At 30.5% G+C, this 19866-nt stretch overlaps 2 protein-coding genes and 1 long non-coding RNA gene across 3 annotated transcripts; 1 reads left to right on the top strand and 2 right to left on the bottom strand.

Moving 5' to 3' along the window:
• Positions 1 to 437: 437 nt before the first annotated feature.
• LOC114395749 (cell division control protein 6 homolog B-like) lies at positions 438 to 5855 on the top strand. Its single transcript, XM_028357594.1, has 17 exons — positions 438 to 695; positions 786 to 858; positions 953 to 1173; positions 1506 to 1580; positions 1657 to 1757; positions 1874 to 1980; positions 2064 to 2123; positions 2302 to 2375; positions 2562 to 2612; positions 2800 to 2849; positions 3294 to 3429; positions 3921 to 4010; positions 4721 to 4783; positions 4860 to 4955; positions 5098 to 5187; positions 5311 to 5410; positions 5514 to 5855. The coding sequence occupies exons 1-16, from the start codon at positions 444 to 446 to the stop codon at positions 5338 to 5340; spliced, it is 1569 nt and encodes a 522-aa protein (XP_028213395.1). The 5' UTR covers positions 438 to 443; the 3' UTR covers positions 5341 to 5410; positions 5514 to 5855.
• A 1950-nt stretch (positions 5856 to 7805) lies between these two features.
• On the bottom strand, positions 7806 to 8619 carry LOC114395030. Its single transcript, XM_028356719.1, has one exon. The coding sequence runs from the start codon at positions 8578 to 8580 to the stop codon at positions 7873 to 7875; it is 708 nt and encodes a 235-aa protein (XP_028212520.1). The 5' UTR covers positions 8581 to 8619; the 3' UTR covers positions 7806 to 7872.
• Positions 8620 to 11796: 3177 nt separating this feature from the next.
• Positions 11797 to 18683, bottom strand: LOC114395683. The gene is made up of 2 exons (XR_003663083.1): positions 18208 to 18683; positions 11797 to 12139 (listed from the first exon to the last, which is right to left on the bottom strand). It is a non-coding gene; the product is annotated as an uncharacterized LOC114395683 (long non-coding RNA).
• Positions 18684 to 19866: the final 1183 nt, after the last annotated feature.

The raw sequence follows: 19866 nt of genomic DNA, 5'->3' as shown, positions 1-19866 counted from the left end.
GGAGCTTAGAGGCCACACAAATTTGCGGTGAGGTGAGGGGAGACAAGACAATAACACTATAGAGTGGGAGTGCGACAACAGCACATAACACATAGATATTAGTATGCGGTACTAGAATTTGGTTCCATTTGAGTCAATTCTAGAATTCCAAACCAAAAATTGAACTAAATCATTCCTCCAATTAGAATCAAATCCAAAAAAAAAATGATTTTGATCGGTTATTAATTTTTTGGATTGGTTTTCAATTATTTTTTTTAATCAATTCAATCTTGAACACCCTTACAAGTATTTAGTTGCCATAACAAAAAAAATTATTAATGATATTCAATTGCGCAAGCCCAGTCTTTTATTAATTCATTAATTAATGATAATAAGAAAAACACAAATAAATCGCCTTGATTATGAGGCGGGAAAAGAAGATTGTCACAATTTGGCGCGCTCATATGAACTTTTTCCCGCTAATAACACAAACCTTATGTCATATATTCTCTTCTTCCTTCACTCCGTTACCAGATCCCATTTTCATTTTCTTCTTCAACCTTGAAAATCCTAATCCCATTTCTCTTCACGGTTCTCTCACCTCCAAAACAATGCCAGTCATCGCCGCCAAGCGCACGTTGCGATCTCACCCTTCCTCGCCCCCTCGCAAATCTCCCCGCCGATGCACAGCCGCAACCCCCAATTCCACCCCTACGGTAATTCCCAGAAACCCTACTTCCCCTGCGACCACTCTCTCCTCTCTTTCAATACCCCTAATTAATTTATTTCTGTTCATTCATTTGCAGAAAAACAGATTGGGTGGCGCCGACGAAAACCAAGCTGATCCGGCAGCTGTGAAACCCAAGTGGAATCCCAAAGGTGAGGTTCTAGATTCGTTTCTTTTCTTTCTTTCTTTCTTGTTTTTTGTAGTGGTAATTTTTATTTTTTTTATTGTGGTGGGAAAAATAATTAGATGGTGAGCAATTGAAGAGGGCAAAAATGGCACTGCACTTGTCCACTGCACCGTCTTCGGTTGTGTGCCGCGAGGAGGAGCAGAATATGGTTTTGGAGTTCTGCAAGGGGTGCGTTGAGCACCAGAAGGCTGGGAGTCTCTACATATGCGGGTGTCCCGGAACCGGGAAATCATTATCTATGGAGAAAGTGAAAGATAAATTACTCAATTGGGCTAAGGAGGTATGATATACTTGCTGATTTCATGCCCTTAGCGATGTTATGGATTGATGATTGTGAACATGTTGCATAGATATTGAAAGCTATGTTTTGCTCTTTTCCCCCCCTCTTTTCTTTTGAAAGTTAATTAGCCCTTGTTTATTATGTCTAATATGCCATTAGTATGTTTGATAAATACAATGTCGTGTGCTTTTCCATTGGATATGATTGATGATTCTGTATAATTGGTTGAAGAAGCTTACCACTACATAGATCTTTAACTTGGAATGATCTATCTAAGTTGTAATGTGATTTGTATTTATTTACTAATATGATTTTGTCAATATAATTTACAGGAAGGTCTTCCACTGCCAGATGTTTTGTCTGTAAATTGTACAACCCTTACCAATACATCAGATATTTTCACTAAGGTAGGAGTGCTGAAGCACATTTCATAGACCTGAAGTTAATGTTATCAGTTGACTTACCCACTGGCTGTTCTAGCAGATACTTGGGTTAAACCAAACACAGGGTAAAAAGGTTTCAGCCTTGCCCTTGCAGCAGCTTCAGAACATGTATTCTCAGAAATCATCTGTCAAGAACATGACGTAAGGAACATATACCTGCCCTGGACTAGGACTCACTAGAGTTTTTCAAATTGAATATAGTGTGATCTGACTTGCTTGGATGCTAACAAAGAAGTAATGTACCTTCATTGTAACAGATTGATAGTAGCTGATGAATTAGATTATTTGATAACCAAAGACAGAGCCGTGCTCCATGATCTTTTCATGCTCACCACCTTTCCTTTTTCTAGATGTATATTAATAGGTAAATTTCTTTAAAATGCAAAATTGTTCGGGACTGGTAAATCAGTTTGGGCAATTCAAGACATATTGTGCTTGTTCATACAGGTGTAGCGAATGCAATTGATCTAGCTGATCGATTTCTTCCAAGGCTTACATCATTGAATTGTGAGTAAATCAAGTCAATAAGTTTATATATAAAAAAAATCTCATTTTATTTCAAACTCTTTGGATATTGCATCTCAAATTCTCAATGACCATAGTGATGGAGCTATCCTACTTGTGTACATCATTGGACATTATTTTTATTGTCTTTTTTTAATCTCTTGCATTTGTTTTGTTCCAGGCAAACCTATTGTTGTAAATTTTCGGGCTTACTCTAAAGATCAGATCCTCAAGATTCTTGAAGAAAGGTTAAATGTAAGATTAATTTTATAAAACATGAGTTATATGATCTTCACCTTGAATCGTGACCACAGGAAGAAAATTGTCATTGTGATGCTTTGTTAAATAGTTTACTGACTTCGTGGAATAAAAAATGTGAACCAAATGTTGCATTTCTTCTTGTTGATTATTATTGTTAATATCCTTGTGTTTCATCACCAGGAATTTCCTTACAGTGTTTTCCAACAGCAAGCCCTGGAACTATGTGCTAGGGTGAGTCCATTTATATATTTGAAAAAATAATGCTTTGCAATCATTTTTATTCTCATGTAAGGTGCATCAAGTCCCATTTTACTATGTTTTAAATAAATTAATGAAAAGAGGAGCTTAAGAAAGTGCTATTGTAATTCATCTTGAATATATATACCATGTAAAGCCTAATTAGAACTGCACTTTGCAGAAAGTAGCTGCAACTTCTGGAGACATGCGGAATGCTCTTTGTATATGCGGGTCAGTCTTTTATTATGATAATTTAGTGCATCCAAGCTTATTCATCTAAAGTTTTCATTTTATTTATAGAATAAAAGTTGAAATGGAACCTTACTACAATTCCAGACCTCATCCATAAATTTGTTGATTATAAATAAGTCACTATTTGAACTTGAACCGGGAACATATTTGCAGGGAATTAAAACTCAGTTAAAATAAAAACTGTCCAATAAACATTTAAATGTATTTGATTAGAGTAAATAAATTAGGAAAAGGGAAGTTGGTTTGGGGGTGTGGATGTGTGATTGAATTGAGGCTTCGGTTGGAGAATTTTCAGGTTTCTAATACTGGGAGGGTTTCTAATTTGGATCATTCTTATTAGATTGCTGTCACAATTTGCTTTGTCAATTTAGCAAGAGCAAAATCCAGCCAAAGAACAACTTTAATAGTTTATTCTTTTTCCAGGAGTGCAATAGAGATGCTTGAAGCAGAAATTAGAGAATCTGCCTGCAATTTGAATACCTCATTGGAAGAGATATCATCCTCAAGACAAAATTTTGCAACAGCTCCTGATTTTATGAAAAAACGAGAATTTGATACTGTAAGTGTTCAATAATTCGTTTCCAATTTTTTATGCTTACCTGTGGATGAATTATATAAAGTGTTGCACTGAAGTAAAATTGTAAAGAATTTAAGGATGAAATATAATGAGTAGAAATTTACATTCATGAGCATCTCTTTTGACTATTTAGTAGGTTCGAATAACATTTCTTCAAGTTGTGTTATAATTTTTAAATTCAGTTGGTTGCTCTCAGGTGTTGTCATTAAATAGAGATACATCAGTTTTAGTCTGATTTGACTTATCAGTCATACTAGGTATAGGCAACTTAGTTCCATAATAGCATTCCATAATATTATAGCTGCAGTGAACTATTTTCTTTAATCAGAATCTGTACTATCATTGAGGCATGTTAAAGACATCTGAGCACCAGTATACAATAATTTTTTGTTTATTAAATGAGTAAAGTTCTTCTGTCATTTATGCTTCCTACTTTTGTACTAAATTCCTAAGCTCCTCAAAATAAATTGCAGGTAAAGACTGATCATATGGCTTGTGCCTTGTCCAAGACATATAGATCACCAGTGGTGGATACAATACAATCTCTGCCACATCATCAGCAGGTAACTTGAACTATGAATGTTGTGTGAACTGTAGAGCTAAGGCTTCCTATTATTGGAACTAACAACTTTTTATCTACTTTAGATGCTATGGTAGGTGTGAATATGTAATGGGCTAATTTCAGTCTTAATCATTATTATCACAAAAGTCCTATCAAATGTTCAAAACTTTGAATAATAGATGAATGGAAGTGTCTTATTAGGGCTCTTAACTACAATACAATAGCAAAAAATCATAATTTTCTGCCTGTATAATCTGAATTTTATACATTTTTCCAACAAATTTGAAAGATGGAAGAAGGGACCTTTGATCAATCATGTGAACTGTGATAGAAATTGAAAGTCATTGAAGGGCAGTAACTTTGTATGACATTAAGGGTAGGCAGTTTAAAGGCTTGAGTAATAGAATACTCAAATTTACCTAAAGATCTTTGACAGTTTGACTAAGGCCAAGTTTGGATAAATTTCTTCATTAGTACTTATAGGAGAAGAAATGAAGAGTTAAAATGAATCAAAATCCTACAAGTTAAAATGAAGTTATGCACTTTAGTTTCTAGCAGAGTTAGATGAGAGCTTTTAAAAACTAAGGTGCTAGCCATGTAATAAGCTTTTTGCTTGTTTTACTGAATACTGAAATTAATCAAACCCAATGCAGAAGCTCCTTTTATACTAGGTATTGGCTATAACTTTCTCTTGATCTGCACTGTTTGCAGATTGTACTCTGCTCTTCTATGAAACATTTTCGTGGAGCCAAGAAAGATGCAATCCTTGGAGAGGTATGTTTTGCTCACTCACAAGACTGTGATCCATTCTAACCTATATATTGATTTCTAAACTGAAATAATGGTGCAGTTGTATAAATCGTATGTGGGGGTATGCAAATCTTGTTTAATTCCTCCAGCGGGAATCTTAGAATTTTCAAACATGTGCAGAGTGCTAAATGACCAGGTATTGAAGGCAACTTGATTTGGTTTTTAGATTTTTAGATGTAACTTCCTGCAACTAGATAAATTTTCATATTCAACTTCAGTGTTTTATCAATGAGGGAAAGTGATAATAGGTGAAATGATGAAATATATTATAACTGCAGGGCCTTATTAAACTTGGACAATCTCGAGAGGATAAATTGAGAAGAGTGTCACCTAAAATAGACGAGGGTGATATTACGTTTGCATTGCAGGTAGTCTTTCAGTCCCTTAAGATCTTATATTATTTGATTTTTATTATTTCTTAATTTATTTGCATCTGGAGATTTGTAATTGATCTTAAATTATTTCTTTGCCATTTAAATTCCATGACACAGGGAATACGGTTTTTTCAAAACTGCCTTTAATGATTCTACTGATAGACTGGTAGTTTTCACTCAGCTTGACGTGAGATCAAAGACTCTTCTTTAGATTAAGGTTGGAAGATTATGTTGTACATGCTTTTTCTTATAGGGCTTATGTATGTAATTTAATTTTACGTGTCAAAATTTTATTAACTTGTTTTCTTGTGCATATGCAGATAAGTTTATTTGGTTCAAACCGGTGTCTTCAACTATTCATTGTATGAAGCGGTATACTCGAAGCATGGAGTTGAAATCACTTGTGCAAAATTTTCACCCAATAAGCAAAAGCTGTTGGAGAATTTTTTTTTTTTTTGCTATTTTATTTTTTCAAGAGCTGAGTTGCATTGTGTAGTTTATTTAGCTGATCGCACTTAGTAGTAATAAGTTATAGGGATAAGGTTTTATTGGTTTATTTTCTCAGGAGCAGAAAATAGCTATAGATACATTTATTTATACTAAAATTAATTCTCAAATGTAAACATGAATATGTATTATTGAAGTTGGGAGATTATAAGATATTCCTCTGAATGGTTGTAATCAAATGCCAAAATTAGTTTGAAAATTTAGTGAACTAGAAGTGAGATGGACTAAGCAAATATGATATGATGAATATATTAAGTTCTTCAAACTTCAATTTTGGTCTGAAGAGCGGTTAGAGTAAATCAAATTTGGTTGTCCCTTTCAAATTGGATTTCGTTTTAATTAAACCAGGGGTATACGAGAATTGGATCTAATATGTAAATTTGTCAAATTCAATTAGATATTTTAGTTGAATTGCATTAGCTTTAGTTTAATAAATCTAATTAAAATTGGATTAGGTAACATGTTGAATTTTGGATTCAATCAAATCTTCATTTAACTTGTATATAATTAAATTATTAATAGAAATCCTTAATTAAGTATATTTGTTTCTCAAGGTAATTTATTTTTATCTTAAAATAATATATTGTTTTATAGTTTTTTATTTATTTAAGGTAATATTTTTTTTATGAATGACATTATAAGTATGTATTTATGATTTTTTTATCATATGAATAGTATAGTATTTATGAATATTGATTTAAAAAATATTCTTACTATTTTATAAAAAAAATTATCCTTAAACTAAATTTTTGAATTTGAGAATTTTTTTTAAATTTTTCTTAGATAGTTGACAACTTTTTAATGATTTAACCTCATAATCAATCCAAGTTGAATTGGATTGACAAAATAAAAAGATAAACTTAATCCAATCTAATTAAGTTTAATTAGATTAGATTGAAAAATAGATAATTTTTTTTTTCTAAACTTAGAAAATGTCAACTTTTTTAATGATCCAATTCAATCCCATTAAACTTGGATGAGTTAGATTGGATTGACAAAATTAAAAAGGTATACCTAATTCAATCTAACCCAATTAACTTTAATTAAATTGAATTGAAAATAAAAAAAAAAACTTAAGCTAATCAGAACCAATTAAATCTCTAAATTAAAATATAGTTTTAAAAATGTGATTTTTTAAGTTGCAATGGCAATTCATAAAAAATAAAGTTGTAATGACGAGATTTACTCATTTCCTATTTATTACTCAAAAATCACACAATGAAAAATAAGAGATAACATCATAAATAAAATATAAAAATATCAGAAATTTATTTAACGTGATTCAACTTTCACCCATACATCTACAATTTAGATTTATTTAATGTTCATGATCTCCTCAACATAAGTTTTAAGACAATAAATAAACTTATAAACATTTCGTCAACATGACCCCTCTCTCACCCAAGATAGTAACCCTTCCTCTAAGTAAAGACCTAGAATCATACTATTAAACAAGAAAATAAATCTCTAATTTACAGAATAAATCTTTAATTCTAAATAACACCTTAGAAATAAGATAATATTTTTTTTAATTCTAAACACTATCCTAAAGATTTAAAATTACAAATTTAAATTATTTCCAAAAGATTGTATTGGTGCTTTGCCACCGCAGATTTTGCTACACTTGTAAAACTTTTTTTTTTCTTTTTGCACTCTTGTAATTTGTAAAACTTACACCTAGATAAAAATAAAAATAAGTAAAAATAAAAGTGTTTGGTTGAAGAAAAATAGTGAAAAAAATAAGGAGATAAAAAGATAGGCAGAAATATATAGTTGAGTCCCACAATTTCTAAACTATTTAAAGGATTAAGAATTTTTTTTAAAATACTCCTGTTAAAGGAAAAATTCTTAAAATCACTCAATGAAAAATAATTCTGAAAAAGTCTCTCTCACACAAAGATATTTGTCCTTTACAATGCACAAACTTATACTACTAAAATTACAATCTAACTAAACTAACATTTGCACTAAGTGTTCTGAGATTTTAAATTAAAATTTCATATAAGAGTAATTATCAACAAAAGTGGGTAATAGTTATGAGCCATCCGATACATCATGAAAAAAATAGAAGTGAAGTGTATTATTTTTTATTTCACATAATGCAACATAATAAGAATTACAATAACATATAAGCATTCAAATTATGAAACTTCTTTCTTCAGAGATTACCGACTAATCTAAAGTACAATCATTCCAAATTTGGTTACTCCTATTCATAATTTGGGCCTCATTTTCCTTAAACTGCGGTGATCCCAAAACATATTTGGTCATGTTATCATAGCAAGTTTTCCCTACATCCGTGACAACGTTTTTGCAGCAATCTTTACTAATTGTACCCCTGCCATAAAATATCCCAGCATAAAACTGGTCACCACAATGTGGATGCAATTTAGCTGCACAATCCCTTAAATAATTTTCATATGATGGGCTTACAGGTGGATCAGTTGGAACATAACCTGCATCACTAGCAAGATTATTGTTTGGAACTTCATGATCTAGTTGGGCAGAAGTGTTGTTGCATTGCTTCCAAACTTGGTTACTCCTCTCTAAAATTTGGGTTCTCTTTGCTTCAAATTTTGGTAATCCTATAAAATATGTTGTCAATGCATCATGGCATGGTTTTCCCATGTCATGAATATTGGTGCAACAATCTTTGCTAATCCTTTTGTTACCAAAGAATATTGTACCGAACACATAGAGCTCATCACAAGGTCTTTGCAACTTCATTATACAAGCAACCAAGTGTTCTTCAACATCAGTCATTGGAGGGACAGCTTCCTCAGATGATTGATCTTCGTATGAATGTCCTGTTTTGACCAACAAAGCTGTAATGACCATGGAGACTACTACCATTAGACAAAGGTTATTGAATGTTGCCATGACCTTGTTTTGAAGAATAAAATTTTATTGAGGCTACTGAAATGCTTTTGTTGGTGGTAATAAGCGAATGGTGAAACTATATTTATAGTTGAAATTATAGGTTTTACTAACGTTTGGTCGAATGAGTTTTTGTAACTAATGAAACAAACAAAATGTTTTGAATGCTCTTTATTACTTGGTAAATGCTAACCTATTTAGTTTTCATCTAAACCGGTGGTTTCTATCTTTTTCGTTTTAAAGTTTGTGTTCAAACTATAATTGTCTTAACTCGTAAGTTACCAAATGCATTAAAAAAAAAATACTCCATACAAGTAAAAATAATTAATTTCAAACTAATTAAAAAAATTAATTGATATTATCTAATTTTCCTAATCTCAACTAAAAAATAATATTATTTTTAAAAAGTTCTTCATTGAAATTTACTATTGTTGGTTCAGTTGAAAATCTAGAAAGGAAGATTTGAATAAATTCTTTGAAATTTTACCAATTATTTCTTAGATTCAATTAAAATTAATACCTTTTTACAAATCAAGGAAAACTTATTGAAGAAAGATCAACAACATATAAAATCAAAATATTCAAAAATCTTATAAAACAAAGTTTTATGACACACACATATGTAGTAATCGATTACAAATGTGGTAATCGATTATCTCATTTAACAAAGATCTTATATTACTTCTATGAACCAAAGAAATTGATTACAATGTACTAATCAATTATTTCGATGTCTAGCAAGCAATCTTAGTGTTTTAGAAGCACAGTAATCGATTACGATAAATAGGAATCAATTATTTTGATACACAGAGCCTATCCTTCACTTGAAACAAGCCTTGTAATCAATTACGATATTTGGTAATCAATTAATTTGATGATTTTTGGATATATCCCAATAGAAGTTGGTTCTTGTGCTATTCTTTTCATCTTGTAATAGATTACACTAGATTACACAAGCTGACAATCGATTACACAATGAAAATCTTGATTTGCTTCCAAAAACTTATGTATTAAGTCATCATCAATTATCATCCCTAAAGCATGCTGAAGATATATTGTGCTAATACTCAATAAATTGTGTTTCAGCCCTTCCACACACAACAAATTCTCTATAGAAGTAGTTAGTCAGTTTTCAATGTTACCTATACCAAGAAATTTTTCTTTGTTATTGTCCTCATAAGTTACAAAACCTCACTCCTTTACTTCCAAGGACACAAATTTGATCTTGTCTCCTATCATATGCCTTGAGCATTTGCTGTCAAGATACCATATAAGCTATTTGGTTTCAAAACATACTTACAAAACAATTTAGGGAGAAGTTTTAGGTACCCAAGAGATTTTGGATCCTTTTTGGGTAGTATCCTTTTTAGTTCCTTTGAGAATCCACTTATATTTCTCATTTGAAACTCCATATTTCTTAATCAAACAATTTTTAGAAGAATGACCTTTGTACATGCAATAAAGACATGTTGTAAATGGGGTGTTGGACACTTTGACAAATTTTAAAAAAAAATCTTAAAGGATTTTTTTGTCAATTATGTATCCAAGACTAGTTTTATCAAATGTGCACCTTTTCTGTTCTAGGAGTACATCAAGGTTATCTCTTCCCGTTGTGAATTTAGATAAGATTTTCAAAAAATACCGATTTTAGATTCAAGAGCCTTATACATTTCACATTGGGAAAGAGAATTAGTGGAAATAACATTATTATTACAAGAAGATTCATTCGTAGCTTTTTCAAAAACTTTATTTTCTTTTTCAAATTGAGTAACTCTTTCTATCCACATGCCACCTTAGCTTGCCTTTAAGGAAATTATTACCAAGAGATAATTTTTGTACTTCCTCATGCATTTCATCAAAAGCATCAATAACTTGATCAATATTTTCATTAGATTTAGAATCAAATGCACTTACATTGCTATTAACTTCTTCATTGGCCATCAGGCTAAGATTTGTTTCCTCTTCATCACTACTTCCACTTGAAGAGCTTCAAGCATTTTGTTCCCATGCTATATAGGCTTTCTTCTTCTTGGTGTAACTTCTAGATTTATCTCTGTTTTCTTGTTTCTTCAAAAAGATAGGACACTCAGATTTAATGTGGCCAAGTTTTCCACATTTGAAACATGTGGAGAGTTTGGCTTATTCTTTTTGAAACTTTTCTTCAACTGAAATGTTTTTCCTTTTGGATTCTTCTTCATGAATCTCTTAAAATTTCTAATGAGCAAAGTTAAATTTCAGCTTCCGATCCTTCTACATCTTCTCTTTCACTATCATCACTAGTTGGTATGGCTGATTTGAGAGACAGTCCCATACTTTTCTTGTCTTTTGCCTCTTATTCAACCATATTAGTCATGTTCATCTCAGATTATCTCAATTTTCCAAATAGCTTAGCATGCGTTATGGATGTGAGATCTTTTGACTCCAAAATGGTGGTGATCGTGGGTTGCCATATTTTATTGAGGGATTTCAAAACTTTTACATTCAGTTCCTCTTCCTCAAAAATCTTCCCTAGGCATTTGAGATAATTTAAAATGTGAGTGGATCTCTTTTGGGCATCCACAATATTTTCCCCCTGTTTCATCCTAAAAGTCTTATAATCTTAAATGAGAAAGTTTTTCCTTGCTCTTTTCACTTTCAGAGTTCCTTCATGGGTGACTTGGATGAGTTCCCACATTTCCTTGGTGGTTGTACATGTTGACACCTTGAAAAATTCATTAGAATTTAATGATAAGTGAGTGACGTTCACAACCTTAGAATCATATTCTCCTTTTCTAGTTTTTCTAAATTCCAAGATTCAAAGGGTTTCTCTAGAATTTTGTTTTCAACAAATTGTGTTGGAATTGTATAGCCATTAACCATAACTTGCTAAATGCCTATGTTAATCGATTCCATAAAGATCTCCATCCTTACTTTCCAAAAAGGGTAATTTAAATCAAAAAAGAGTGGTGACTAGTTAATAGATGTTCCCTCAACAAAAGGTAGTTAAATAAAATCAATTAGATTTCAAGACCCTAGCTCTAGATACAAATTATTGGTACAATTGAGAATCTAGAAAGAGGGGGGTTTGAATAAATTCTTTGAAATTTTACCAATTACTTTTTAGATTTAAATAAAATCAATACCCCTTTGCGAATCAAGAATTTCTTAAAAGACTTGTTGAAGAAATATCAACAACACATAAAACCAATATATTAAAAAACCTAGGGTTAGAGAAAGAGAGAATCAAATACAAGAATTTATACTAATTCAATCCTCAAGAAGACCTACATCCAATTGTTCTACAATCCCTTAGAACATTCCATTATTAGAGAACCAAGTACAACCACTATATACATGTAATTTCCTAAATCTACTTTTCCCTTGAACCCTATAAGAGAAAAATCAAGAGTTGAAACCCTATCAACTCAAAATCCTTTGGTAACCCTAACCAAGATTTAAAAAAAACTAGAAAGAAATAAAAAGTTGGATTGAATACACCTTTGATATGCAGATCAATACTTCTTCAAGCTTTATCAATGATCAACCCATGATGGAGATTCCAATATCTTTGTTGTGTTGATCTCTTAAGAGAAAATGCATTAGAACCTCATTAGATGACTCTTAGAAATATTTTGAAGTGATAAGTTTCATAAAGAAAGTCATAAAAAAGATAGAACAAGTAAGGTATTTATAAATTTAATAGAAAGAAATAGATTTAATTTATCAACAATAACTGCAATCGATTAATTAGACTAAAATATCATTGTTCTGCATTTCTAGAATCGTGATAATTGATTACAATATGAGGTAATTGATGATCTTGATGAATAGAGACCTTGTATTGCTTTTGTGAACCAAAGTAATCGATTACAATATGTAATAATTGATTATTTCAATGTCCAACAAGCAATCTAAGTGTTCTAGAAGTATTGTAATCGATTACCATAAATGGTAATTAGTTATTTCAATATACAAAGCCTATCCTTCACTTAAAACAAGTGTTGTACTCGATTACGATATTTCGTAATCAATTAATTCAATGATTTTAGGTTGTATCTCAATAGAAGTTGGTTCATATGCTAGTCTTTTCATCTTGTAATAGATTACACAAATTGGTAATTGATTCCACAATGAAAACCTTGTTTTGCATTCAAAAACTTATGTATCAAGCCATCATAAATGATTATCCTAAAGCATGCATAAGATATATAAACTATTATAAGCACATGCGTGCCTATCTAAACAGTCAATAAATGTCACACCTATAAAATGTGTTTTGACATGTAAAAATATCAAAATCAAAACCTAAACTAACATATACAAGATCCTTCAATGTACAACTATCATGAATAAAAATGAGTAATTGAAAATAGAATTGGAATTAAATGAAGAGTATTTTAGGAATGATAACATTAAATAGGACAAAAGTAGTTAGATTGCTTATATTTAAGTTCAACATACAATACTACTTTTGTTCTTCTTAGATTTAAGTCTAGAGGAAACACTAATTTGTGGCACTATGACATTTGTTAAGGAACTTAAAGTAAAAATATTTTTATTAGGATACAAGAAATTGTAATGTCCATGGTCTTTTTGACACTTATCCTTTTAGTTTACATAATAAATATTTTTTTACTTTCAGTTTCTTAACCAATACTTTTAGAACACTGATTAACAAGACTCTTAAAAAAAACTTAAAATTATCAAATGAAAAACAAAATTGCAATTATAATTTTTGAAACTGGCAATTTAATTAAATTTTTTATCGTTAACAAAAATTACTTTATTTTATTTTTATTTAAATCTATTTGCTAAATATAATAACTTCTTGTAAAATATGCCAGAAGTATAAATTTCATTTAAATATATATTATTTTATCATGTTATGGTGGAATTTTTTGATACAAAAATATACAAGTTTATGTTTTATTTATACATTATTAATATTTTTAACTTAATGTCCATCTTATTACTTGATAAATGCAATCTTGTTTAGTTTTCATCTAAACCAATGGTTTTATCTTTTTTTGTTTTTAAAGTTTGTGTTCAACTTTAGGGGTGTTTGGGAGCCGGTTTGGATTGATTTTAACCAAATTCAAGATTCTACCCAATCAAATTTGATTGGTTTGGTTCAATTTGGTATTTATAATTTTTTTAAACCCAACCCAACCCAAAATGATATGATTCGTTTCAGGTCATCAGATTACCTATTTAAATTAGATTTTTTAGAACTACTATTTTACATCATGATTTATCCAAATACCAGACACAGTTAACATAATATTATCAAATATTTGGAAATAATATAATTTGTTCATTTAATATCATCAACATAATATTATAAAATAGACTAACATAAATTAAAAACAAATTATTCTTCAATGAGATTTATTATGATAGTCTGAATCACAATTATTTTTTACAAACTAACTTCTTGCAATAAACTTTACTACAACCAGATTTGCTACAACAAATAAATAAAATATGATACATTAATATTATAAACATGACAAAAAAAATATGAAAAAAGGTAAAATAAATAACAATGTACTAGAAAGTAATACCTTAAGAAGTTTCAATAGTTGTAGCTCCAATACTTGAAATCCCAATATTAATAGTATTTAAAGACAAACCAAACAACTCTAACAATTTTGGTCGGTTCATTTAGGTTTTGATCGGATCTATAAATATAAACCTATAACTCAACTCGTACATGAATAGTTTTGATTGGTTCAACTTAGTTTTAACTCAAATGCATAAATGATCCAATCCAAATTGTTCATATTGGTTTGGATTAATTTGTGTTCGCGAATAACCTGTACCTATAAACACTTCTATTCAAACTTGTCACCTAAAGTCACCAAATAAAAAGGAAAACTACAATTATAATTTTGGAAAGTGTAATTTATTTAAAACTTGATAATTATCAGAGTTAATTTTATTTTATTTTTATTATAATATTTTTGCCTATTTTATTCAAATTTATTTACCAAATATAAATATATGATACTTTCATGTAAATTATGTAACAAATGATAAATTGTCATTTTTTACACCATTATAAATTGTCGTTAAGCATGTATTACCATGTTAAGGTGGAATTTTTCAATGCAAAAATATATAATTTTTTTATTCATGTGTATCAATATTTTTAACTTAATGGTCATCTTATTTTCATAAATAGTTTTTTAAAATATAAATAAACTTTTACAAGTTATTCTTTATTAATATCTTAACATTCTAGCCATAATATAAAATTATACACACACATGGGATAGGACACAAACATTTTCAATAATTGATATTCAATGATATGTAGTGTCATTACATGTTTATATGTAAATTTTAAGTAATCATTAACAAATCATATTATCATTTATGCTTTTTTTTCAACTTTTATAATATATAAACACTTTGACGAAGTTTAAGTAGTTCTATTTAATTTACAATAAAAAAGTAATTCAACTTTTTTTTAGAAAATCATATTTATCCAACAACTCTTCTTTTTTTTATTGTAAAAAAAGAAATCTTGCCATCTAAATAATTCTATTTACGTGAATTTAGAACTTTTTTTTTATCAATAATTCAAGAACAAATTTATTTTTTGTTTGAACGATAACAAATTAGGTTGAGTTGAGCTCATAGTGTAAACATTTGGACATTTATATCCTACACTTCTCATTTTGCATCTTGCACCTCATAAATTTCAAAATCCCAAACTACCCTTTTCAAATTATACTTTCCTTTTCCTCCTCAACATTCAACTCTACAACCGCAAGCTTCTTCTTTATCTTCAGCATTAAACTTCACGAGGTTCCTCTTCCTCCTTAGCATTCAACTCTAATAGAGTCCCACAACCGCCTGTATTCATCTCCACGAGCTTCCTCTTCATTCCTCTATCGTATGCAACGATTCTCTTCCATGAGAGAGGAAGCAAAAGCCTCAATATTCATCGCTTAAACTTGTGTTTGTCCCTCTTTGTCTACATTTTTGTAGATGCCACAGTTGCACAAATCTAGTGAGGTTAGGTCCACATGTAGGTATATTTTCTCTTTTTTTTGTGAAGCTTTTTGTTTTGTGAACCACCCTTTTGGAAGAGAAATAATGGAAACTGTATTCACAGTAAGTATTATGGATGCCCAAATTATACTTATGGAATGGTCATTTCTGAACACAAATTGTCTTCCAAAATAGGTATTCTGGAGTACATAAAATATGCTTCCAAAATGGTTGTTCCGAAAATGTGTTTATTAACTATGAAACATGTAATCCAAAATGTTAATAGTGGTTAATGGAATACTCATTCTAGAAACATATTATATATACTCTGAGATGCATATTTTGGAACTCAATTTGTATTCTAGAATGACCATTTCGTAAGCATAAGTCATCTTCCAAAATAGGCGTTTCGGAGTACATAAAATATGCTTCTAGATTGCTTGTTTTGGAAACATGTGTATTTTCTCTTAAACATGTAATCCAAAATGTTAATAGTGTTTAACAAAATACTTATTCTAGAACTCAATTTGTGTTCTAGAATGACCATTCTATAAGCATAATTTGCGCTTCCTAAGTGCCTATTCTGGAATGATGGATGAACATCTTTTGGGGGATTATTGTTTTGGAAGCCAATGGAGATTGGATAATTATAACTTTGATTGTTTTCGTTGCTTTACAATTTTAGTTTGTATGGAGGATGATTACTTCTGCAAGATGTCTGATGAAGTTGACATGGATATGTATAAGAATATGGATGATACAGTTAAAAATGAAGCTTGTAGCATATTTTTACAACTACACAGGTAATTTAATTGTGTTATTATCATGTGATTTTTTTATTGTTGATGTATTTAATTATTAAAAGGTGAACTTCGACTAAAATTTGTTGTATGTTGTTTATGTAGGTTTTTGATACTTGAGAGAGTTATTGAAATAGGTTCGAGCGATTGCATTTGAGTTGAGTTTTGTTATTCTTGTTTTGAGGTCAGACACAACAAATTGGCAACCTGGAAGGAAGTCATTTGTTGTCTTAGATTGTGAGAGGGATGATAAATATATGTAATACAAAAAATATACAAAGACGACTACTGGGAGTACAAAATGTGATTATCCCTTTAGGTTGATAGAAAGACCACTAAAGAATGGTAAAGGATGGGTGGTTAGGGTGTTGTGTGGGTGTCATAATCATGATATTGTTGAGACATTGTTTGGTCATCCATATGTTGTTCGATTAAAGAATAATGAGAAGACAATGATTATTGATATAACAAAGAGTATGGTGAAACCTAAAAATATTCTTCTGACATTGAAAGAACACAATGAAAAAACATTGCAACCATTAAACAAGTGTATATTGTCAGAACTACATATCGGAGATCTAAAAGAAGCCCCAGACATAAATGTAACATTTAATGAATTTGTTAGAGCATGATATGTATATTCATTGGCATGTGATGAATGATGAAGAAGTTGTGCATGACATTTTTTGGACACATCCTGATGCGGTAAAATTGTTGAATGCACTTAATAGTGTTCTTCATGGATAATACATACAAAACCAACAGGTATAGGCTACCTTTGCTTGGGATTGTTAGTGTTACATGTATTGAACTGACATTTTTTGTTGCTTTTGGTTACGTGTAAGTTGAATGTGAAAATAATTTTGTTTAGGCACTTGAAAGGTTCAGAGGGCTTTTTTGCAAATTTGATAGATTGCCGAAAGTAGTTGTCAAGTAGAGATCTAACCTTGATGAATGTAGTAAAAATTGTGTTTCTTGAGTCACATAATCTGTTGTGCCAATTTCATATTGATAAGAATGTGAAAGCAAAATTCAAACAACAAGTAACTTCCAAAGAGACTTCAGATCAAGTGATGGAGGCCTAGGGTACTGTTATGGATTGTCCTACAAACTTTACCTATGAAGACCGTTTGACAAATTTTGTTGCGTATGTGAAAGATACTTGATTGATCCCTCACAAGGAAAAATTTGTAAAGACATGAACAAATAAAATCATGCACTTGGGGAACACAACAACCAACAAGTATTTAACATTGGAGCACTATATTCTAGATACTATTAAACATTGGAGATTTGGAGCAAAGATTAGGAATTAGGGTTTATTACTCAATAAAAATATATTTCTAATCTTTTATACCAATCTCTATCATGCATATTTCTTGCTTTCTTTTAATTCAAAATATTGATCTATACTTATTTCCCTACATAATTTTTTATGAATAAGGACTATTGCTTACAAAATATCAAACAAGCATTGCAAAAACTAGTAATCAGGCTAACCATATATTAGAATCAGTAGAATAATATCAATACTCAATGCTCATCCTAAAAAATTATTGTTAAGTGTTAATTAAACAAAGCATAATGCATAGATATCCACACATGCATGTTGAGCAATTTTAAAACTAAGATAAATTACCAGGCTAATTGTAACAACCAACTAAATAAAGATTTGGTGGAAAAAATAAAAGAGAGGTACATTTAAAGCCAAGGAAGGTGGGGATTGCTTTTCCAGAACAACTGTTCTAGAATATCTATTCTGAAATTGAACCCATCCCAACCATAACCCACCCTCTACCAACCCGCCGCCAAAACCCATCCCCATGCGAAAAAATAGATGAAAGGAACTTACCATCAATAGCGAAGCACAAAGGAAAGAGGGCAAACAAAGAGCCACGATGTTGTGAGGAAGGTACAAGGGGAAAGAGGTGGTGTCGAAGAAGGAGGAATTGTTGCGGTGAACCATATGTCATTGCAAGAAGGAGGTATCATCATCACGGGAAGGGAGGTGCCTCGTCACTAGGGTGTTAGGGTTCTGGGTTTTTTGAAGGAGGTGTTAGAATTGGGGAAAGGGAGATGCTATCTCATTAACAATATTTTTTACTTTTCATAAAAGAAAGGGGAGGTGCATGGTACACATTAGGAAGTATATGATTCAAAACCCAAACATTTGTTGTATCAAATCCGCCCGTGGCCCAATACATTTTATGAACTTGCCTTGGTGGTGGCCCAATATTTATAGATTTTGTTCAAATTATGTTTTTTTCAAAAAGAAAAATCTCATAATAAATACTCAGGTAGTTAATAATTGAGACACATGGAAAGAGTTTAGGAGTTTGGAAACATAAAATATATATCTTCTTTGGGTTCCTCCATCTCCATACCAAAAAATAGAAATTATATACAGTGATATCAACAATAAAATATAATTAAAAAACTATTGAAATATATGGGTAGAAGAATATTTTTCATAACGAACTAATTTTTAATTTAGTTTAAATTTGAGAAGTTGTTTTTTTAGCTCATTAAGTGATCAAGGCTTAATCAAAATTGTTCTGTTAAATACAGAACATCATCACCATACATAGATAACACAACAGAAGAGAAAGAAACAAACATTAAAATCTCACTCCAACTAAAATTTCACAAAAGCATCAACAAAAACTTTCAAAACAGCTAAAAGAGGGTTAAGTTCTTGCTTTGCGGAATTCTTAGCTGCTCCATCCCAGGATTCTAGATCGATCCTAACTACAGTTGTGTTTCTTCTTCTTTGAGAGTTGCCACCAAGTTTATCAATCTAGATTTGAGAAGTACGTTTTTTTTTTCTTCCCTTCAAGCTCTCTTGTCACTATTTCCAAAAAGTTGCATTAGTTTCAATGGAATCTAAATAAGAAATATTGTTAATAATGAATTAGAAGTAAATTCTAGCTAGTAATACTGTAATAGTTAAAGTGGCTTTGTCCAATGGAATTTTTTTATTAATAAATATTCATTTTTAATTTTTTTTGTTAATAAAAAAATTCAAATTCACGACATATTTTTCTTTTTCTTCTCCCTTCAAAGCCAACCTTATGAGGGAAAGCACTTGTTATAAAAAAAACTATCAATATGTTTATTTTCAAGTTGAAAATGCAGTCACACAAATTCCAATGAACAAAACGCGCAAGAAACTTGGGGCTTTGGTGTTTTGTGTCTTGAAATGTGATGCCTTTGTTGGAAACGCTACACAAACATGCATTATATATCTTACCGGAGCTAAGATTAATCTTATGGCTTGAAAAAATGGGAAAAAATCTACTAAGACAAGTAAAATTTAGCTGGCTTTTATCCAAATTTAAATAGTATGCTGCCCTTTCGCTAAATTTGGCCTTTTCTGACCCTTTCATCGTGGGTAAGAGGCAGAGTGTGTTCAAACTTCAAAGGAGAAAAGGGGATAGTCTTCAATAAATAAAGTGATAGCAACTTGGAAGCTAATTTTAACCTATGAATAATTTATATTAAATCCAAACAT

Source organism: Glycine soja, chromosome 18 (genome assembly GCF_004193775.1).
Source record: "Glycine soja cultivar W05 chromosome 18, ASM419377v2, whole genome shotgun sequence".
NCBI classification, from domain to species: domain Eukaryota; kingdom Viridiplantae; phylum Streptophyta; class Magnoliopsida; order Fabales; family Fabaceae; genus Glycine; species Glycine soja.
This window is presented reverse-complemented; position numbering and strand designations above follow the sequence as displayed.